The sequence below is a fragment of the Typha latifolia genome, chromosome 2 (genome assembly GCF_019914945.1).
Source record: "Typha latifolia isolate L0001 chromosome 2, TyphaL0001v2, whole genome shotgun sequence".
Taxonomy (NCBI): Eukaryota; Viridiplantae; Streptophyta; class Magnoliopsida; order Poales; family Typhaceae; genus Typha; species Typha latifolia.
Genome location: NC_133087.1, coordinates 17318471 through 17339610, shown reverse-complemented (window position 1 = coordinate 17339610; position 21140 = coordinate 17318471). Strand labels below are relative to the sequence as shown.

The following is a 21140-nucleotide window of genomic DNA, read 5'->3' as shown; positions in this document are numbered from 1 at the left end:
AAGCCGTCGGAGAACACACCATATTCGCGAAGTCGGCGGCGTAGATGTCTCTAGAAGCCGTCGAAGAACGCACCATATTCGCGAAGTCGGCGGCGTCAATGTGGATGTCCGCGGTAGAAGCGGCCAGTTTAGTGTCTGAAACCTCTGCAGGGAAGCCAAGACTCGGTGTTTGATCCCGAGGTCTTTTTCTGCTGGACGAAATCGCCTGAGCACTCTTCTTAATCAAACACAGCACTGGTTCAATATGCTGCATGCAAACATTATCCAGTAATTATAAATTCAACTGCATGCAGAAAAGAAGGTAAGAAATAAAATTTTGAAATCCATACCTGCCGGGTTGTGTCAGAAGGAAGCTCGTATTCGTACATGACCCACCCGGTGCTCTTCTTCCTCTTCTTGTTAGGTCGATCGCTATCCTCCTCAGAGAGGCAAAAGCAAAGCATCTGTTTGTACCCAATAACACGACCGTTTATTTCTTCGATCACCGGATTCTTCTTTTCAGGAAACCAGGTGCCGGAACCCGCGCGGCGGCTCACGTAGGCGGACTTCTGACGCTGGTGCGTTCGGTGCGAGAAGAAGTAGCCCATCTCCTCATCCTCGCCGACTAGATTCCATGGCTCCGTGGAGTACACCTCGGCGCCAACGACGGCGTCGCTGCAAGGAAGAGCATCGTTTCTGACCCAGTTGCGGAGATAGTGGTCGATGAGCTCCGCGTCGGTGGGGTTGAATCTGAATCCGCAAGGAAGGCTAGCTTCGAGGGATGAAGGCCTTCCTCCGTGTATTATGGAAGGAAGGAAGGAAGAGAGAAGAAAGAGACGGCATTGTAAACACCAAATAACGATTATATAGAGGTTAGTGGATGAACCGCATCCGATTAGGATTCGGAGTCGGGTCGGAACAAATCGGAGGTGGGTTGCAACTTGCAACACAATATAAAATATATAAGATTCAGGATCGAAGTATTTCTACATATAAAATTGATGGTGGATATTGTTCACTCACTCAGTCAAGACATCTATGACACTGAGAGCTGCAGGCTTCATCAGTCCTTTATCTTGAATCATGCTTCTAATTCTTATTGCATCTGTCCACATTCCATGATAAGCATACAAGTTAGAAAGTGTGACATAATAACCTGTATTTTCAGGTTCCAAGCGAAACAAATGTTTTGCAATGAATTTTCCAGTATCAAGATCAGTATAGTCATTGCAAGCACTCAGTAGAGCTCCCCAAACTCCATGATCTGGTTTAACACACAGTTTTTGAACAAATTCATAAGCCTCTTTAAGCCTTCCGGCGCGGCCAAGCATGTCAACCATGCAAACATGGTGCTCAGCAGTTGGCTTAATTGCGAACTTTTCTGCCATGAGATTGTAATGTCTCCATCCTTCATCAACCAGTCCAGAGTGGCTGCAAGCTGATAAAAGAGCAACGAAAGTGCCCTTAGTAGCTTTAACACCCACATCAGACATCTCCCAGAAAAGCTCAATGGCTTTTCCACCATGCCCATGGAAACCATAGGCTGATATCATGGAGTTCCAGGAAGCAATGGATTTTTCTGCAGAATGTCGAAATACTCGTATAGCGATGTTCAACATCCCGCACTTGCTATACATATCAATTAGTGAAGTTGATATAAAAGCATTTGTTTGTAGTCCAAGCCTGAATACATACCCATTAATTTCCTTACCGTGTCTGAAAAATCCTAATTGAGAACAAGCACAAAGAATGCCAACAATGGAGATCTCATTAGGAAAATAATCTTCCATATGACGGTATGTTTCTAAAGCTCTGTCGCCTTGCTCATTCTGTACAAAACCTGAAATCATGCAATTCCAGGAACACAAATTTCTATCTCCATTCATATGGAACACTGACTCTGCATGCTTGATGTCCCCACATTGGAAGTACATATTAATCAGGGCATTCCTCACCCTGACATTGAACAGCATCAAATACTTCATTGCCAACCCATGCATACATTTGCCAAAGAGGAGCAATTTAAGATTTCCACATGCTGATAAAGAATTTACAAATGTAATAGCATCAGGATTGATAGGAAGAGACGAGCGCATAAAGACAAAGGCTTGCAATGCATCCCTGAGGTACCCATTCTGAATGCAGCCGACTATGATGGTGTTCCATGAAACAACATCTGAAACAGGCCTAAAGTCTTTTAATAGAAATAATGAAGCTCTCAGATCACCGCAGCACATATACATGTGCATGAGAGCATTGACAGCCGATACACTACTTGAAAACCCATACTTAAGCTTCAAACAGTGAACTGCTTTGCCAAAAATTAGATCTTCTGGGCAAGTGCATGAAGGTAGAATAGCCAAAAGACTAGCCAAGCTACATCGAAGACCTATACGAAGCAATTCAGAGAACATAATCCGGGATTCCTCTTTGAATGAATCAGTTCTTGAGTAGCCAGAGATCATCGTGTTCCATGAGATTAAGTCCCTACTAGGCATAGTCCTGAACAGATGGTCTGCAGATGTAGGATCATCACATTCTAAGTACATACCAAGCAAGCTGTTTCCTACTGAAATATCTAAAGACTGTAGCTCCTGCCGAATAGTATATCCATGGAGTGATTTCCCTTGACGAAGTAGGTAAAGCTCACCACAAACTGGAATTATTGTTACCAAAGTATCAGGCTGAGCTGCCCTTGTTAACTGCATCTTCTGGAAGTACAGAAGTGCTTCATCAGCTCTTCCATTTTCTATCAATCCATTGATCATTGCATTCCATGAAACAACGTTCTTCTCAGAAAGACCTATAAACACCTTCTCCGCAGCATCTACATCACCACACTGAGAATAGAATGATATTAGAGAATTTGGAACAGAAGTACATGTTCCCTCATAACCCAACTTGATTATCCAACCATGGACTGATTCCCCAAAATCAAAGGGACAATCTAAAGAAGAGCAAGCTGAAGTAACACAAGATAGGCTCACTTCATCTGCCCGATTAATCGAACGAATCATTTCCCTAAAGTAAAGAAATGCTCCTTCAGCATGTCCATTCAAGAGGCTTCCATTGATCATACAATTCCATGAACTAGTGTCTTTATTTTGTATCCTCTCAAACGCAAGCTCTGAAGAGCCTAAGTCACCACACTTGGCATACATATCAATGAGAGCATTACAGAGGCTTGTATCCGAGTTGAAGCATCTTTTTATGATAGTGCCATGGAGTATCATCCCATGCTTCCAGTTACGAGTACGAGACGCAGCCGACAGCACAGTCACCAGCGTCGCGGAATCAAATTCGCCAAACTCTTTTACCATTTGCTCGAAAAGCATCAGAGAGGTGTGGAAATGGCAATTGAGGACAAACGCATTGATGATGGCGTTCCAAGAGATCACATCCTGGGCAACACTCTCATCAAAGAGACTGAGAGATGAATCTACATCACAAACTCTAGCGTAAGCTGTAACGAGCGAAGTATGTACAGGAAGCTCTGATATCGCATCAGTTTTAAGTGACAGGCAATGAATGGAAGAGACAAGATTTGGGCCACCTGCTGCATTTTTGAGGAGTTTAAGGCTGTGTATGACGAAACTAGCTCTAAGAGCCATTTGATCAAATGGGTAGTGGGCAGAAGTGCGGTACGATCGAATTGATCCATGGAAAGGGGAATTGGGGACAAGGCAGCGCGGCGAGTTCGGAAAGAGATGGAATTTGCAAGGTGCTATGGTTTCAAAAAGGATTTTGGAAGGAAGAAAAGGCTTTATAGCGAAGCCTCTGCATGTTACTACCATTCACCTCAGTGTCGTCCTGTCTACTAAATTATTAGTAAATAATACGACGCTTTTCCCCTTCTATGTCCTTTTAAAATATCTGGCACTAAAAAGGTTTTCCAACTCGAATTGAACTCGAGCTCGAGCCGAGCTCGGCCCAGCTCACTCAAGTTCAACCCTTAACATACCGTTAACTAAATAGAATAATACCAATAAAAAAATATTTTTATTATAATATAATAAATAATTTACAATCTAGTTGTAGAAATGAGGGGAGTGGTGATTGGGGTATTTTAGTAATTTAATAAGTATATTTATATAAATGATACAATAAGGTTAATGTTAATTGGTTAAAGTAATATCACAGTGTTAAATAAAAATTATAGGCAAAATATATGATTGTGTTATAAAATCTTCAAAGAAGAGGTGTGAATCATAAAATTGATATGTTATAAGATGTGATTTGTAAAATTAACATATAGTTATTTTGATTACTCTGGACTAATAATAGCCCATTAACATATTAGAGATCTTGAGCCCGATCTAATTAAGGAATCGAAAAAAAAAATCAAAAGCCAATTAAATTAGCACATCAATGTTGCTTGTTGAATATTAATTAAAGAAGCTATATATATATATAGACATTAAATTAGCAGATGAGAGTATTTTTTATTTATTTTGTGGAAGTGGAAAGGATGCATGAGAATTAATTTTCTTACTTTTCTCTTGGATTAAATAATAGCTAGATGAATTACTTTGAGATCGTAAAGCACATAGACAAATTTCAATCGGTTTGATATTGATTTATTATATGAATCTCACACTAAAAGCAAATTTAATGGAAGGGACTAAGGGAGGGAGGAGGTAGCTGAGTGGAGACATAATATAAAATTGTATTCTTCACGTACTACGTAGCATACATGCATGCATGCCAGCTACTTTATTTGATCCACGTACATATATACATATAGGATTTATGAGATGGAAGGAAGGAAGGAAGGAAGGAAGATTATTGATCCAATGTGTCTGATGATCACTTATTTATTTATTCATTCATTCCCTGGTCTTGTAGTAGTACTTGTTTAGTTGAAGTTGATTGGGTAGACAGGACTCTGGTCAGGGTAAAACAGCCCAAAGTTTCTCTCTGTTTCCTCTTCGGGTTTCCCCTTCTGGTTCTCATTAAACATAGCAAATATGTAGGCCTCGATGGTCTTTCCAGGCCTCCTCGGCGTCCCATTACTACCAACATGACGAACCAAATTCTGTACGTAAGTACCGGCGTTATCAAGCGTCGCGGCGTCGTCGCCTTTCGACGGCCAGCCGCTCTCAGTCACGACCACCTCCACGTTCCCCCCGCCGACCTTCTCCAACGCCGCGTAGAACGCGTCGACAGAGGCGTCAAATAAATTATGATACTGATACTGTTCGTCATAGACCACCACAGGACTCTCAGGTTTGAACAAGGCATACCCGATGTCGATTTGTCCTTTTGCGTATATATAGGGGAAGTAGGTGTACACATTTGCTAGCAGCGGTGCACCTTTGTCGGCCAAGAATTTCACAATTGGTACCATGTATGCTGCTGCCTCAGAAGAGAATTCCGTCACCGAGGGGGGAAAAGATTTACCAAGAACGCGCTGAAAAACTGCCGTCGAAACCTTGATCTGGCGATGTAGGTCGACCGATGACAGCGCGGCGTAGACGTTCTCCATGGCGGGAAGCACGTACGGCTCGTCCGCGCGCGCCGTTGGTTCGGCATTGCTGATGACCTCGTTGCCGACGGCAATGTACCGGAAGGAAACGTCGCTATAGGGTAGAACGTTCGTCTCCACCCAGCTAACGGCGGCGGATGGGTCGGAGGCGAAAGAGCGGAGATCCTGGTTGGGGACGCCGACCATGACTTGGATGTCCGTGCCTCTTAGGGCTTCGAGAACATCCTTGTTTGGACCGTAGATCCTCATTGCCGTGATGCCGTTTGATTGGTACATCTTTATAACTTCACTAGGTTGAGGAAGGTTGTCACCAAGCATTCCATAGCAAACACCAATTGAGTGCACATCTGTTGATTGATCATGCATGCATGGCATATATATTAGTACTGGTACGTACAACAAACACATATAAACATTTAACAGAAAAATATGGATATATAAGAAGAGATCTAGAGAGGAAGACTTGTTGGGATTGCAGCAAGAAGAAGAAGAAGAAGAAGCACTCCAAGAAGCAACTGGATTGCAACCAAAGCCATGGAGAAATTATATATGCTTTCTCTCTTTCTCTCTCTCTCTATGTATGTATATATATATTTATGAAAGATCTATGTACGTTACTCAAAATTTTTTGATGCATCTTATACCAATTAACGACCTCCTTATATAGAGAGGTCTGGAGGTAGATCCATTTCTCCGTCCATTAGAACGTACGTGGTCATCAGTACGTATGCCTTGTGACGTCCGTCCGTTGTTTCATTTACCAACCTACAGGCTACAGTATTGATTAATATTCTAGTCCCCCACCCACCACGTTATAGGAATTCTTAATTATATGTCATTGTTTTATACGACGACTATATATATATATATATATTAAGTTAATTAATGATATATGAAGGATTTAGTTCATGCGTAGAGATTAAAGCCAAATTAGCATGTGATGCGTGCTTATTGAAGAGAGAAGCTCTCTCTTTCTTTCTCTATATATATAGTATAGAGGATTTAATTTTGGTAATAGAAGAAAGATATAATCCTACGTACTAAAATTAAGACGTATCAATTTAAATATTGATTGAAATATTCCTTTTTTGATTTAACTAATTAATGTTTGAAATCTATATAGACAAAGGTATCTATATAGACAACGGTATCTATATAGACAACGGATTAATTATAGGTTTGCTTCCCACAAACATAATTAAGCTTGGTCTAAGTCTTCTACGACGCTTTCTTGTTAATTCTACAAGAGTATTTTAACATGAAATATATGTTGTTGTAGGCACAACCAAACTATGTAATCAAGATACGTATGACTAGGGCAGTCAGGCTTGACGAGCAGCTCGGGCTCGGCTCGGGCTCGGCTCGGGTGAAGCTCGAGTCCGGCTCGACTCGATCAGAGCTGAGCCGAGCCCGAGCCATTATAATAGGCTCGAAATTAATATCGAGCCGAGCCTGAGCCGGAGCCGGCTCGCTCAGGCTCGGCTCGATAGGCTCGATAGCCTGAGTCCCTACGACTAAGGACACGTGGCATAAGGAAATATTGCCACGTGTCCCTCACTAACTCATTCTCATCCTCACCTTCCCCACCCTCACCTATCCTCACCTACCCCACCCTCATTAATTACTTCACCTCTCCCATCACATCACCTTCCCCATCATCAATTCCCCCACCCTCACCTTCACTCTCACCCTCATCCACCCGATCACCTTCACTCTTCCCTCCCCGTCGGTCTCCATCGGCAACGACGGCAAGCCACCACCACGGCGCCACACCTTCCTCCGTCGTCGTCCTCCTCCTCCATCGTCGTCCTCCTCCTCCGTCGTCGTCCTCCTCCTCCATCGTCGTCCTCCTCCTTCGTCTCCGACTCCTTCGGCAAGCCGCCGCCCACGTCGCCACCGCCCACGTCGCAACCGCCCACGTCGCCACCGCCTCATCCTCTAATCGAGCTCGAGCTTTGCTCGGGCTCGGCTCGGGCTCGGTTAGGCTCAGCTCGAGCTCGGCTCGGGTTGAGCTGAGCCGAGCCTGAGCAACATTGTGAGGCTCGAAACTAATTTCGAGCCGAGCCTGAGCCAGAGCCGGCTCGCTCAGGCTCGGCTCGTTTACACCCCTACGTATGACCAACTGTTGTCACACTTACCTCATAAATAGCTCATATTTCTTGTCTTACAAATTGATCATATCTTTATTGAGACCATAATTCGCTAGCTAATATTTGACTAAGTTACAACTAGTGATTTTTTTTGGTCTATAGCTAAAAAATTTCATGCCTTTTTATCTCAGAAAATATTACTAGCTAGTTGGAATAAAAATTATCTTACCCTTTTTGAACTTTCTCTATAAATACATATTGATTTAAAATAAGTGGAATTATTTAAGCCATTCGGCTTACCTATATTTACATTTACCGTCTAATTAAAAGTTTAGGAGAGAACAGTGTTAATCTTTAGGGTTGCACCTCCGCCATCATAGAGTGAGCTGATACTCATAGCGGAAATTCTAGACTACCGAATGCTCACACGGGAAAGTGAATTCTTGAGTCTAGAGTGAGGGAGTTGCTCCAGAGATCAATCTCTCAATTTTCTCGGCATTACAAAAGCAATCTTAGCGGGTGACGATGAGGTCTACCCTTGAAATGTAGTGATATTAGAAGAGACAGAAAATGAAATAAGTTTGAATGGTTACAATAACTGCAAAAAACGATGCAATTGTAGGCAAAGAATCAGCAAATTTTAGTCTTAGCCATGATTTAACGCTGTTGAGAGAGATGGAAATACTTATGTTCTATGTTCGAAAATCAAAATTATGACCAGTAGTTGGAAATCAAGATGATATGATGTACTGCCTTTAAAACTGTCCTCAATTTTCTGATCTATATATCGATTTGTTTCTGCTCAATTGATGGAATTTTGTGATAGGGTGTTTTTTTTAATATATACCCTTCAAAAATACTTTATTTGTTTGTCTACATCTCTAGGTTTTATTTTTATATGTATTCCTAGACGTGATCAAACGGCCCAGCTGGCTCGTGCCCGACCCGACTTGGCCCGGTTTGGACCGAGCTAAGCTCGACCCGGACCCGGTTTAGGCCCGGATCCGGTTTAGGCCTGGCCCGGTCCGAGCCCGAACTATTCATGAGCGGCACGGGCTAGCTCTTTGCATTTAATTTTTTTAATTTATTATAATTTTTTTAAATAGATGAACATAAATATTTAAAAAATAAGCTAATAGTAAAAAATTCTAAAAATAGCTAAAATGTGGGTTGGGCCTAATGATTGGTGGGTCGAGTTGGCCCGACCGGCTAGCTCGATCTCTCACGGGCTGACGGGCGGTAACGGGTTAGACTATTCTAGCCCGGCACGAGTGATTGATGGGTCGTGCTATGAACAAATACTTAAGCTCGGTTGGCCCGAAAAGCCCGGCCCGAACCTGGCGTGGCCGACCCGATGATCATGTCTATATACCCTTTAATACAAACAGTTCTTATATTTATGCATTTTAAAATCTTTATTTTTTACATGGATATTCCTTAATACCATTAAAATTTAAACATTTCTCTTAGCTAATGACACATTTGTCCTTTTTATATTAAATTTGTGAGAAATAATCTTATATTTATTAAAAAATAATTAGGAAGGTATTTAAGCAATTAAATAAGAACAATCCTCAGTTTAGCTCTGCTCCTTATGATTCTGATTAAACATAGCAAATAGCAGCAAAAAGCAATGCAGTTGCAAGCAAGGAATCAACAAAATTTAATTTTGCCTCAACGCAGTTTAAAATGGTTCTCAATTTTGTAATCTACATGTCGATGTGTTTCTACACTAAGTCGGGGTGGGCGTGGGCGGGGTTAGGGGATCATTATGTATGAAAACTAAAAATTTAGGAGGTCATTGTATATAAAAAAATATTCAGGAGATTATTCGTAGAAAATGATGATTGAAAATAAATTATCCATTTTTTTTTTCATATGTACTATTCAAAAATATCTTATTTAACTTCTCTAAAGTTGATATTTATATGCCTACACTTTACAATCTACAGATCTTGCATTTATATTTTTTTAAAAAGAAATTCTTATTTTTTGCATGAATATTTATTAGAGTTAACTAAGTACTAAAATAAAACTATCCTAATTATACTTTTCATACATTTTTCTTAGTTAATAATATATATTTTTTTCCGAAGAGACTGCCGTTGAGACCTTGAACTTGTCTTGGACGCTGGCCGGCGAGGTAGGTTTGGACGTACCTCTTCACCCATGCGGTTGGCAGCGGCGAAGGAACGGTGAGATGGATGTTGTTGGTGCCTCAATCTCAGGGCTTCGAGAACGCCGTTTGGATGGTGCGTAGATCGTCTCATGGCTGTAATTAATGCCTTTAGAGCCTTAGAGGTAGAACTAATTATTGGGATTGCAACTAAAACTCCCAGAAGCAATGAGGAAGCAACAGTACTAGTTTGCCTAGCCATATATATAGCGAGGGAGAAATTAATTAGCTCTACGAAAGTGTACTTAGTCAGATTAATTGATGCATCTTATATATAACAGGTCATTAATGGCCTCCTTAATTTTAGAGAGGTACCGAGAAAGATATTTGTTTTGGAAATCTAAGTTTAATTTTATGCATGTTTGCTTGTACGCACTCCACTTTTCTAGTCTCGATCGTTGAAATTAATTTTATGCATGTTTGCCATATATATAGCTAGGGAGAAATTAATTACCGAATGATCGTATGTTTATATTTGTCATTAGTGTAATTGTGTACGCGCATGATTTAGTGAAAAGATAGGTATGAATTAAAAAAAAAAACATGCTATGTAGGGTGTGAAATGAAAAATCGCAGCAGATATTTTATAGTAGCACTATATAGATAGAAGAATTAGCATATATTTATTAGTTAAATAGTTAAATGGCACGAGTATTTAGTTTTGAAAAAATAAATTGGATGAATTGGGTTAGGTACGGTGTGATTCGGGCTAAGGCACAGTGTTAGTTAATTAATTCCCTAACCCAATATCTAGGTAGATAAATTAAGAATGTCTTTAGACATGCATGCATAAAGAATACAAGTTTTTTTTTAACGACATTGCTTCAGGTAACGTTAAATTGAACAAATGATTTTATAACAGCACGGTCCAAAAATTGTTGTCTGATTAATTACTTTGTCACAAATTAATCTTGACAAACTAATTAACAAACAGCTTTACGACAACATGAATGCAAGTAAAGTCCATATATATATATATATATATATATATATATATATAAACAACTCTATTAATCATTCTATCAGACTCCATCACTCCAACAAGGAGAGTTCTGCCCGCCGTACCATTTAAAAGGATCGATAATTGAGGTCGTGGAACCAAAGACTCCTCCTCCTCCATCGCAAGTAGGCGGATTAGTGCTATCGACATTGTTGAGCTGATCCCCAGTTTCCGAGACCGTCGGATTCCAACTACTTCCGCCGGTGGTATTATTGGCGGGGCCGACGTCGCCCGACTTGGCGTGCTCGAGTGAATTCTCGTCTAAATCCTCCAACAAAGTGGCATTCAGAAAGGCCTCAAACTCCGCTGCCTCGAAGTCGTAGCCGTCATCGACGAATTCATGGTCCGCAGAGGATTCGAGCGGCAATGCTGCCTCCGTGGATGGTGCCGGAGGCAATGCCGGCGTCGTCATGCCACACTCCGTGCTGCACTCGATGTCGGCGGCGGCGTAAATGTCTCTAGTAGAAGTCGTCGGCACGGGCACTGGCTCCATAATTGATATCGGCGTCGATATTTGGTATTCAGTGCTGCACTTCTCCGAAGTGATCAAAGCCGTCGGAGAACACACCATATTCGCGAAGTCGGCGGCGTAGATGTCTCTAGAAGCCGTCGAAGAACGCACACCATATTCGCGAAGTCGGCGGCGTCAATGTGGATGTCCGCGGTAGAAGCGGCCGGTTTAGTGTCTGAAGCCTCTGCAGGGAAGCCAAGACTCGGTGTTTGATCCCGAGGTCTTTTTCTGCTGGACGAAATCGCCTGAGCACTCTTCTTAATCAAACACAGCACTGGTTCAATATGCTGCATGCAAACATTATCCAGTAATTATAAATTCAACTGCATGCAGAAAAGAAGGTAAGGATAAAAAAATTTTAAGAAATAAAATTTTGAAATCCATACCTGCCGGGTTGTGCCAGAAGGAAGCTCGTATTCGTACATGACCCACCCGGTGCTCTTCTTCCTCTTCTTGTTAGGTCGATCGGTATCCTCCTCAGAGAGGCAAAAGCAAAGCATCTGTTTGTACCCAATAACACGACCGTTTATTTCTTCGATCACCGGATTCTTCTTTTCAGGAAACCAGGTGCCGGAACCCGCGCGGCGGCTCACGTAGGCGGACTTCTGACGCTGGTGCGTTCGGTGCGAGAAGAAGTAGCCCATCTCCTCATCCTCGCCGACTAGATTCCATGGCTCCGTGGAGTACACCTCGGCGCCAACGACGGCGTCGCTGCAAGGAAGAGCTTCGTTTCTGACCCAGTTGCGGAGATAGTGGTCGATGAGCTCCGCGTCGGTGGGGTTGAATCTGAATCCGCAAGGAAGGCTAGCTTCAACGGATGGAGGCCTTCCTCCGTGCATTATGGAAGAAAGGAAGGAAGGAAGGAATGAAGAGAGAGAGCTCGATCGGAGAGAAGAAAGAGCGTTGTAAGCAGAAGTTGCTAAATAACGTTTATATAGAGTTGGGTGGATGCGGTTATAAACCGCAACCGATTAGTATTTGGAGTCGGGTTGGAACTCGGAAACTACGGATCCACATCCGTTACCAATAAGATTAGTAAAGGAGAGATAAAAATACACTTCCCAAATCGGTGGTGGGTTGCAAAAGAGAGAGAGCGAGACGCGTCGGCGACGACGGCACAAAGGATGAGCGGGCACGACTCCAAGTACTTCTCCACCACCAAGAAGGGAGAGATCCCTGAGCTCAAGGAGGAGCTCAATTCCCAGTACAAGGTCTTTTTTCCTCTCTCTCCCTCTCCTCCTCGCTCTACTTCTAGATCTGCTCGAATCTTGGTTTGATCCTTCCAACCCAGATCTTGAGTGATCCCGTCGGATTCACACGCATATTATTCACAGATCTCACGGTATTAATTATGTTGTAAACTATCTGCTTCGAATTCTTGCAAGTAATTGAGTTTGTGGGTATGGAACGATGTCGATTTGCATTGGCTGACATGTTGTAATGTTAGTCTCTTATTAGATTTCACCATCATTTGGAGAAATCTTGTTTGATTATTAGATATTTTCTATTAGGAAATGTTTATTACCTTTTCCCCTTTAGAGGTTCATTTGAATAATTTCTCAATTGGATTTTCTTGTCTGAGCTGTTTTGTTTGTTTCAGCTGTAAGTTTATTGTAGCTGAAGATATATAATACTATTCAGCAAACTCCTTTAGTTCATAGTATGGCTCTGCAACTCAACAAATATTATCGTGGAATCTATTTTGATGAAATTAACTATGAGATGATGGGGGATAAGATTGAGATCTACATACATAACTGTAGTATTTGACACCTAAGTATTTTGGTACCCACTCATCTGCATTCATATGCCTAATTTCTTATATCTGCTCATAACATTTTAGTCATAGTAAAAATTCATTTATACTTGCTATATTTAGAAGAGCTGGAGCATTCATACTCATATTGACAACCAGGCATCATACATGTGTTTTAGCAGACCAAAATTCTCTAGGAGTATTATCATTTTTTCTTCTTCTGAATTTAGACTTCTTTTGTTTGTTTAGGATGTTATAGTTGATTTATACAAGCTAGCTCGCAGTCTTGATTATATGAAATAAAATGTGGGCCACTATTTGGTTAAGTATAGGAGTTGGCGTCAATCAGTACTCACATTACAGTAACTAGAATAGCAACAACTAACCAAACTCTCTAGTATGTTTTTTGAGAGAATATTAGGAGAAGCATTTTACTGTTAGGACATCTTCATTATGATGTTCAGCTATTCTTATTCCATATAATTGGTAGATATCATATTTGGAAAAAAGAATCTAAAATTTTTCCTTAGCAAAGTAGCAAACAATCATTATGCAGCACTGTGTCTACATATTTATGCTAAAATGTGATTCTGTAACACATTAAGTTTAGTGAATCATGTATTTTGTGATGCAATTATTGATTTGTTTCTTTAGATTGCTTCAATCTGTTGCACACTTTTGATCTCATATTAGGATGGTACAACTTACATGTGCTAATCTGTTTTGTAGGATAAAAAGAAAGATGCTGTAAAGAAGGTGATAGCTGCAATGACTGTTGGAAAAGATGTTTCGTCATTGTTTACAGACGTCGTAAACTGTATGCAGACAGAGAACTTGGAGTTGAAGAAGCTTGTGTATTTATATCTCATAAATTATGCTAAAAGTCAACCTGATCTGGCAATACTTGCTGTAAATACATTTGTGAAGGTGAGACATGTACTTGGTTTCAGTCATTATTTAAAGCAGCTGATGAAATAGGCTGTCTCTCAGTAACTTCTTGTTGACTTCCAAAGTTTGTGGTGAGAATAGATCACAGTATCTTAATTTGGGGTGGGGAATAAATAAGATTCCAATTGACAAATTTTTCAAGGTTTTAGCCAATTTGGATGTGTGATAAGGTGGGGGTTTCCTAGGACAAACCCCGTTTATCACTATTTCTTCAGATCCAAAAATGTCATAATTTATGTCACAACCAAAATTATCTCAATTTTCTTATCTCATCTTAGGTGGTGGGAAAAGGGATAGCAGGAGAGGGGCAAATTTATCTACATAAACTACACCTGAAATCATTATTGTGGAGAAAAGAAGTGCTTACTCTGGAAAATGATATCAAGGAAGATGAAGTTTACCTTAGGTGTAGGGTTTCTATATTTGCAGTTCATATGTGAATAGAGGCTGATCCATCTTATGATGAGGTCCACTGTAATCTTATTGGCACTTATTTTATTTAATTTTAAAGAAAAATGGCCAAATTGAGGGATATATGCAGAATGTCTTTCAAGCTCCATGTTCTTTAAAGGGCATTATGATATATCAAGTCTTCAAACTTTACCTTCTAATATAATTATAAGAAGAAACAGTTGTTTTCTTCCTTTATAATCTAATTTTTAGAAGAATTATTAGGCGATGTGCATGCGTAAAATTATCTTCAGTTCTCTAGGTTCTTAAATGTCTAAGTTGGCAACTTCTTGTACATCTAACAATTGTCTTACAAAATAAATAAAGCTTTTCAAAGTATTTCTTAAAACTCAAATGTTGTTATTTTGATGCAGGACTCCCAAGATCCCAACCCGTTGATTCGTGCTTTAGCTGTGAGGACAATGGGGTGCATCCGTGTCGACAAGATCACTGAGTATCTATGTGATCCCCTGCAGAGGTGTCTCAAGGTCTCCATATATTTCTATTGCTTCAGCTATTATCTATTGGGGTCTATTTTTTTTCTGCTCTTTAATTTTTCCATCTCTAATGCAATATTTGACTCTCCTCGTATATATCTTACTCAGTGATCTTGTCTTTATATTTCTATTGCTTCCTTTTTCTGTGGATATATCTTACTCTCTAGTTTTCTTCCTTGTTGGATATAATCATTTCCTTTTAGCATGTACCTTTTCCTGCATCACCTTTTATGCTGACTTCATGTAATTATTTAATTGAGTACCAAGTTTACCTGTACAGGACGATGATCCCTATGTTCGGAAAACAGCGGCTATCTGTGTAGCTAAACTTTATGACATAAATGCTGAATTGGTGGAAGATAGGGGATTCCTAGAGACTCTCAAAGACTTGATATCTGATAACAATCCAATGGTGGTTGCAAATGCTGTTGCAGCACTTGCAGAAATCCAGGAGAATAGCACACAACCAATCTTTGAGATCACCAGTCATACACTTTCAAAGCTTCTGGCTGCTCTGAATGAATGTACTGAGTAAGTTGTTGCATTTTTGAATGAATTAGCTAGTTCTTTTATAGCAACTTCTTTTTGTACAAGTATTTAATGATAGCACCTTTTCTGTGAGCTTCACTTTTGGCATGCTATACTTTTGGAATTTGCTACTGGTAGAAATCAACTCCACAAGATATTGTCTTTTTCTTCTTTTTTTGGTTCCACATGATTTAGATCAATTATGAAGCTGCTCCCATTTTTTTCGCAGATGGGGTCAGGTCTTTATTCTGGATGCCTTATCAAGGTACAAAGCGGCTGATGCTCGTGAAGCTGAAAATATAGTGGAGCGAGTTACCCCACGTCTCCAACATGCAAATTGTGCAGTTGTTCTTTCTGCTGTCAAGGTATAATTCATTTCTCTGAATCTCTGTGCATTACAGTATTAATAAAACGGGATGAAGAATAGCAAAAAGTTCTTAATGCAAAAGGACTATTTTGGTATATTACTGGTTTAGCATAATGTTGACTATTTTTATTTTTGAACCTTGATGAGATAGATATATCTTGAGTAGCATTACAGATTGTTTTTGTCTTTTAACCAATCTTTAGTCTCACTTAGCCAGCCAAGGCCTCCACCTGATGTGGAGCCTGCTGGTATTTGTTAGTTGATTTAGAGGTCACCATTCTGTATTTATGCATCACTATTTTTTCTTTCTCAATTCACCCACTGTAATTATGAATTGCTTTTGGTTTTTGGAATGAGTTAAATGCACTACTATTTTCCAAATCATGATTTTTCTTTCAATCTTCTTCTGATGTATCATCTGTTGGACAGCGTCTTGATATTACTTATCCTTCCATTGCTTTCTGTACTTTGTAGATTTATTTGTTTTCTTTCTGCAGATGATTCTTCAGCAAATGGAACTTATAACGGGCACTGATGTTGTCCGAAATCTTTGCAAAAAAATGGCCCCTCCTCTTGTAACTCTTCTTTCGGCAGAACCTGAAATTCAGTATGTAGCCTTGCGAAACATCAATCTTATTGTACAAAAGCGGCCTACTATACTTGCCCATGAGATTAAGGTTATGGAGTATGCATTTCTTATTGACCTTTTGTTCCTCTTGAGCTGTGTGGTTTCTGAAATTTTCTATTGATAATCTTGAATAGGTTTTCTTCTGCAAGTACAATGATCCAATTTATGTGAAGATGGAGAAGTTGGAAATTATGATAAAGCTTGCTTCAGATCGAAACATAGATCAGGTATATAGTAATATCTTTGTAAAGGTTTAATTTAGGTACAGCCATATTTTTGAATGTTCTTTATTGTGGTAGGAGTATCTTAAACTTAATTTTGGACCCCTTATTTTCTTAGCTTCAAGTCCTTCCAGATAATCCAGTGAAAGGGGCATAACCTAATCTAAATAAAGTAGTAAACATTCAAGTACGGTAAAAAAACTAAAATTTTTTTTGTCTCCTAGAAGGTTGGAACTTTAGAGGACTGATTGTAGGTGGCATGATCCTAGACTGCAGTAGTTGGAGATAATTCTACTTGCTGATTTTCCTTGTGGATTTCATGGCAATCAACAGTCTTTCACGATTTTGCTTTGTTTGGGCTTGGGCACCTAAGTATAGAGGATTTACTTCAAGATGGCATTTGTTTCAAAGTCTGTCGATTATGTAAACATTCTTGACCCTTCTCTCTTTGTTTTACACTATAGTAACAATGATTGCATGGCAGTGCTCATGGAAATGGCCGTAGGTGACTCCCATGTAGGGTACTGAGTCTGTTCAAGGTCGACTTTGGACTACTTTTGAGCCAAAACTCAGCTTGTTTTGTTACTTCATCTATGTAACATCTCCACCAAAATGCTTCTGCTCTCCCCTAGTAGCATAACCCTACACATATTCATGTGCACACAATCACACATACTTTTCCAATGAACCTTTATTTTGGAATTTGTAGTCTTGATCTTGGATAAGTTATTGCTATATACTTATTTCTTCTCTAGCATTGCTGGATAATTTTGATTTTGATTTTATCACTGTTCTGTTTCACCTGTCAGTCATGTTACATATCACTTGTATTTAGTTTTTCAACACCAAGAGCACCTCTTAAGTAATGGTGTATCTGGTGGGAGGAATAGTACATTTCATTGTCTCATACCTTGCTTCGTCAATAAGAGGTTCTCCGCTCCTACAGTTTTTATTTGATTCGACGAATTCTAAAAAGCATTGAATAATGTATTCCAATTTCTCACCACCAAGAGCACCTTTTGGATAAAGGGGTGGTAATATCACACACTACTCAGCCTTGAAGCCTCATACCTTTGTTTCTAAGAGTTTGTCCAAAGCTGTTATTTTACTTTGATTTGTCACATTCTATAAATCATTGAGTGATGGTGTAAACCATTTGATGATCAAGTTGTACCTTTAGCTTTGTAAAGCTTGAATTTTGTTTCTTTGATCATTGACATTAAGGTTGCTGGTGATGCTAGCAGCTTTTGGGCACTAAAGATCCCTTTTCAGACTCTAATACACTGCCTGCCAGGTTCTGTTGGAGTTCAAAGAGTATGCTACAGAAGTAGATGTAGATTTTGTTAGAAAGGCTGTGCGTGCAATTGGACGATGTGCCATTAAGTTGGAGAGAGCTGCAGAACGTTGCATAAGTGTTTTGCTTGAGCTGATAAAGATCAAAGTGAACTATGTAGTGCAAGAGGCCATCATAGTAATCAAGGATATCTTTAGGCGCTACCCTAACACGTGAGTTTGGATCATTTCATGTGCAATGTCATGCCTTCCTTTATTAGAACAATTACTCTGGAGACTCTGGACCTTATATTTCTTCGAAAATTTTCATTTACAGGTATGAGTCCATCATCGCCACCCTTTGTGAGAGCTTAGATACTTTAGATGAGCCTGAGGCTAAGGTAATGGGCTTGTTTTCTCAAGAAAGTAGAAATTGTTTGTCTCCCTTGAGTTTCATTTCTGACCAACTTCTTTACTTTTCTCAGGCATCAATGATCTGGATAATTGGGGAATATGCTGAAAGAATTGATAATGCTGATGAGCTCCTAGAAAGCTTTCTAGAAAGTTTCCCAGAAGAGCCTGCATTAGTACAACTTCAATTGCTCACTGCAACTGTCAAATTATTTCTCAAGAAGCCAACAGAAGGGCCACAACAGATGATTCAGGTTGCGATCTTTATTTGTTTATTTGAACCATGTTATTCATTCTTTTCATCCTCCCAGATCTAATAAAATGATTTAGTCGATCTTTATATCAAATTTAAATTTCACCCTATATGCCTGCTTGGCTGCTTTTGAAAATTGAGCATAATTGTGCAAAAAGATATTTCACACTTTATACAAGAAGCATGAAGAAGTATCAGAAGCTTTTAGGTTTATGGTGTTGCCATCAGCCTCATAATGTCCAGATTTTCTCATTTTTACCTACAAGAAAATTGTCTTCCTCAGAGTGATGCCTTCATTCGAATCTCCAAAGTTCTTGTCGAACATATCATTATATCTTAAAATGATTTTTTTGTTGTTGTAGAAGCAATATAATTCTTACTGTTTTGCTCATTACATGGATGATTCTTGTTTATAACCATTTTCTTAATGTTCATCTGTAAGCTTGAAAACTAATTCTCTGTGTTCTAATTTACATCATCAATATCCTGTAGGCTGTTCTTAACAATGCCACTGTTGAAACGGACAATCCTGATCTGCGTGATCGGGCATACATATACTGGCGTCTTCTTTCTACTGATCCTGAGGTATACTAAACATTTTAAAGTTTGATATTGTAATTTGTAAGTTCCATGTTAAGGGGGTCACTAATGATGATTGATTTCTTTCAGGCTGCAAAAGATGTTGTTCTGGCAGAAAAGCCAGTCATCAGTGATGATTCAAACCTACTAGATTCTTCACTTCTTGATGAGCTCCTTGCAAACATCGCTACTCTTTCTTCTGTTTATCATAAGCCTCCAGATTCATTTGTAACCCGTACTAAGTCAGCTTCATCTAGACCAGATGATGAAGAGTTTCCTGATGGTGGTGAGACAGCATATTCTGAGACACCTTCTCATGCAGTTGATAATGCAGCTGCCTCTGCTAGGACAAGCACTGCTTCACATTCTTCAATGCAGGCAGCACCAACAGCCCCTGCACCTGCTTCACCTGTGCCAGATTTGCTTGGCGATTTAATTGGATTGGACAATTCCATTGTACCTGTTGACCAACCTATGACACCTTCAGGGTGAGATTTTTATTTTTCACATTCTCGTTGTATGTTTCGATTTTAGCAGTACCTGATTCTTCGACTTACAAGTACTTGATGCAGGCCTCCTTTACCTGTATTACTCCCTTCATCAACTGGTCAAGGTCTACAGATAAGTGCACAGCTTGTTCGTCGTGATGGTCAAATTTTTTACAGTATATCATTTGAAAACAGTTCACAGATTGTACTAGATGGATTCATGATACAATTCAACAAAAACACATTTGGTCTTGCTGCTGGTGGACCGCTACAGGTAATTGTTTTCGATATAACTTTTAGAAGGTTATAATACTATTGCAATGAAGTGAGATAGTGTTTGATTCTATATAGGTCCCAGCTCTGCAACCTGGAGCATCAGCCAGAACCCTTCTACCTATGATTTTGTTCCAGAATGTCTCACCTGGACCACCAAGCACACTACTGCAGGTCGCAGTGAAAAACAATCAACAACCAGTCTGGTACTTCAATGATAAATTTTCATTTCATGTTTTCTTTGTGGAAGATGGTAGGATGGAGCGTGCAACTTTTCTAGAGGTAAGTGACTACTCTAGTTAGTTCCTCTTCTTTTCCTATTTACTTATTTGCATAAAATCGTTTTTTCAATTGTGTGGCTAACATGACACACTGTTCTTTCCAACACCTTGTCCACTTGCAGACATGGAAATCCCTTCCTGATGCAAACGAAGTTGCAAAGGATTTGCCTCTCTCTATCCATAGTGTCGACGCCACTATCGAACATTTGACAGCTTCAAATGTGTTCTTTGTAGCAAAGCGGAAAAACGCAAATAAGGATGTAATGTATTTATCTGCCAAGATTCCACGAGGTATTCCATTCCTGATAGAGATTACGGCTGCAGTCGGTATCCCAGGCATCAAATGTGCTGTTAAGACACCAAGCCCAGAAATGACACCTCTCTTGTTTGAAGCCATGGAGACGCTTCTTAAGTGATGCCAACTGTAGTATGAGTATGTAAATCTTACGGAAGATCTTTCATTCATTTGGTGAATTTTGTGAAGCTGTGTCTTGTTTGTGGGGTTATCTTTAGGTAAAGCGGTTTTGATGCATCTGTATACTTTAAATTGGATATTCTACTATCCGTCTAGAAAATCTACTGTTTACAAGACATCGATTTGTGTCGATTATTTTGAACAAGATTTTCTCTTCATGTAAACAATAATCAATCTGTCAGCACTCAGTTCAATCCACATTGATGCATCTTTTCTTAATTTTGTTTTAATTTCTGCTCTACTTTGAAAGCGATTTTTCTGACAAAATGGCTTCAAAAATTTCCTCCAGTTCCTGAGCTGCCATGGTTAACAGTACGAGATTTGGATGAATCCTAACCCTCCTCTTCTCTCTCTCTCTCTCAAGAACTGTTTGATCTTTTATAAATGATGCCTAATAACATATCACTAATTTTAATTTATCTTTTAGTTAAATTAGATTGAAAATGAAATTAGAAGATAATGGGACAAACTA

General features: G+C 39.7%; 2 protein-coding genes across 2 annotated transcripts; one reads left to right on the top strand and one right to left on the bottom strand.

The window, feature by feature from the left end:
* Positions 1–4834: 4834 nt before the first annotated feature.
* Positions 4835–6000, bottom strand: LOC140781983 (glucan endo-1,3-beta-glucosidase-like). The gene is made up of 2 exons (XM_073128297.1): positions 5928–6000; positions 4835–5811 (listed from the first exon to the last, which is right to left on the bottom strand). The coding sequence occupies exons 1-2, from the start codon at positions 5998–6000 to the stop codon at positions 4835–4837; spliced, it is 1050 nt and encodes a 349-aa protein (XP_072984398.1).
* Positions 6001–12298: 6298 nt separating this feature from the next.
* Positions 12299–20866, top strand: LOC140781882 (beta-adaptin-like protein C). Its single transcript, XM_073128166.1, has 15 exons — positions 12299–12452; positions 13727–13924; positions 14770–14883; positions 15173–15423; positions 15650–15785; positions 16285–16464; positions 16550–16642; positions 17931–18142; positions 18246–18309; positions 18394–18573; positions 19065–19157; positions 19242–19639; positions 19724–19913; positions 19991–20194; positions 20316–20866. Exons 1-15 carry the CDS (start codon positions 12366–12368, stop codon positions 20607–20609), a joined length of 2694 nt encoding a protein of 897 aa, XP_072984267.1. The 5' UTR covers positions 12299–12365; the 3' UTR covers positions 20610–20866.
* Positions 20867–21140: the final 274 nt, after the last annotated feature.

What these genes read in the sequence shown, in the direction of transcription:
- LOC140781983 (XM_073128297.1), bottom strand. Translation starts at nt 6,000, where the DNA reads ATGGCTTTGGTTGCAATCCAGTTGCTTCTTGGAGTGCTTCTTCTTCTT. An exon ending in TCTTGCTGCAATCCCAACAA is followed by an intron (nt 5,812 to 5,927) that starts GTCTTCCTCTCT and finishes ATCAATCAACAG; the next exon opens with ATGTGCACTCAATTGGTGTT.
- LOC140781882 (XM_073128166.1), top strand. Translation starts at nt 12,366, where the DNA reads ATGAGCGGGCACGACTCCAAGTACTTCTCCACCACCAAGAAGGGAGAG. An exon ending in CAGATCGAAACATAGATCAG is followed by an intron (nt 16,643 to 17,930) that starts GTATATAGTAAT and finishes ACTGCCTGCCAG; the next exon opens with GTTCTGTTGGAGTTCAAAGA. An exon ending in CAACCTATGACACCTTCAGG is followed by an intron (nt 19,640 to 19,723) that starts GTGAGATTTTTA and finishes TACTTGATGCAG; the next exon opens with GCCTCCTTTACCTGTATTAC.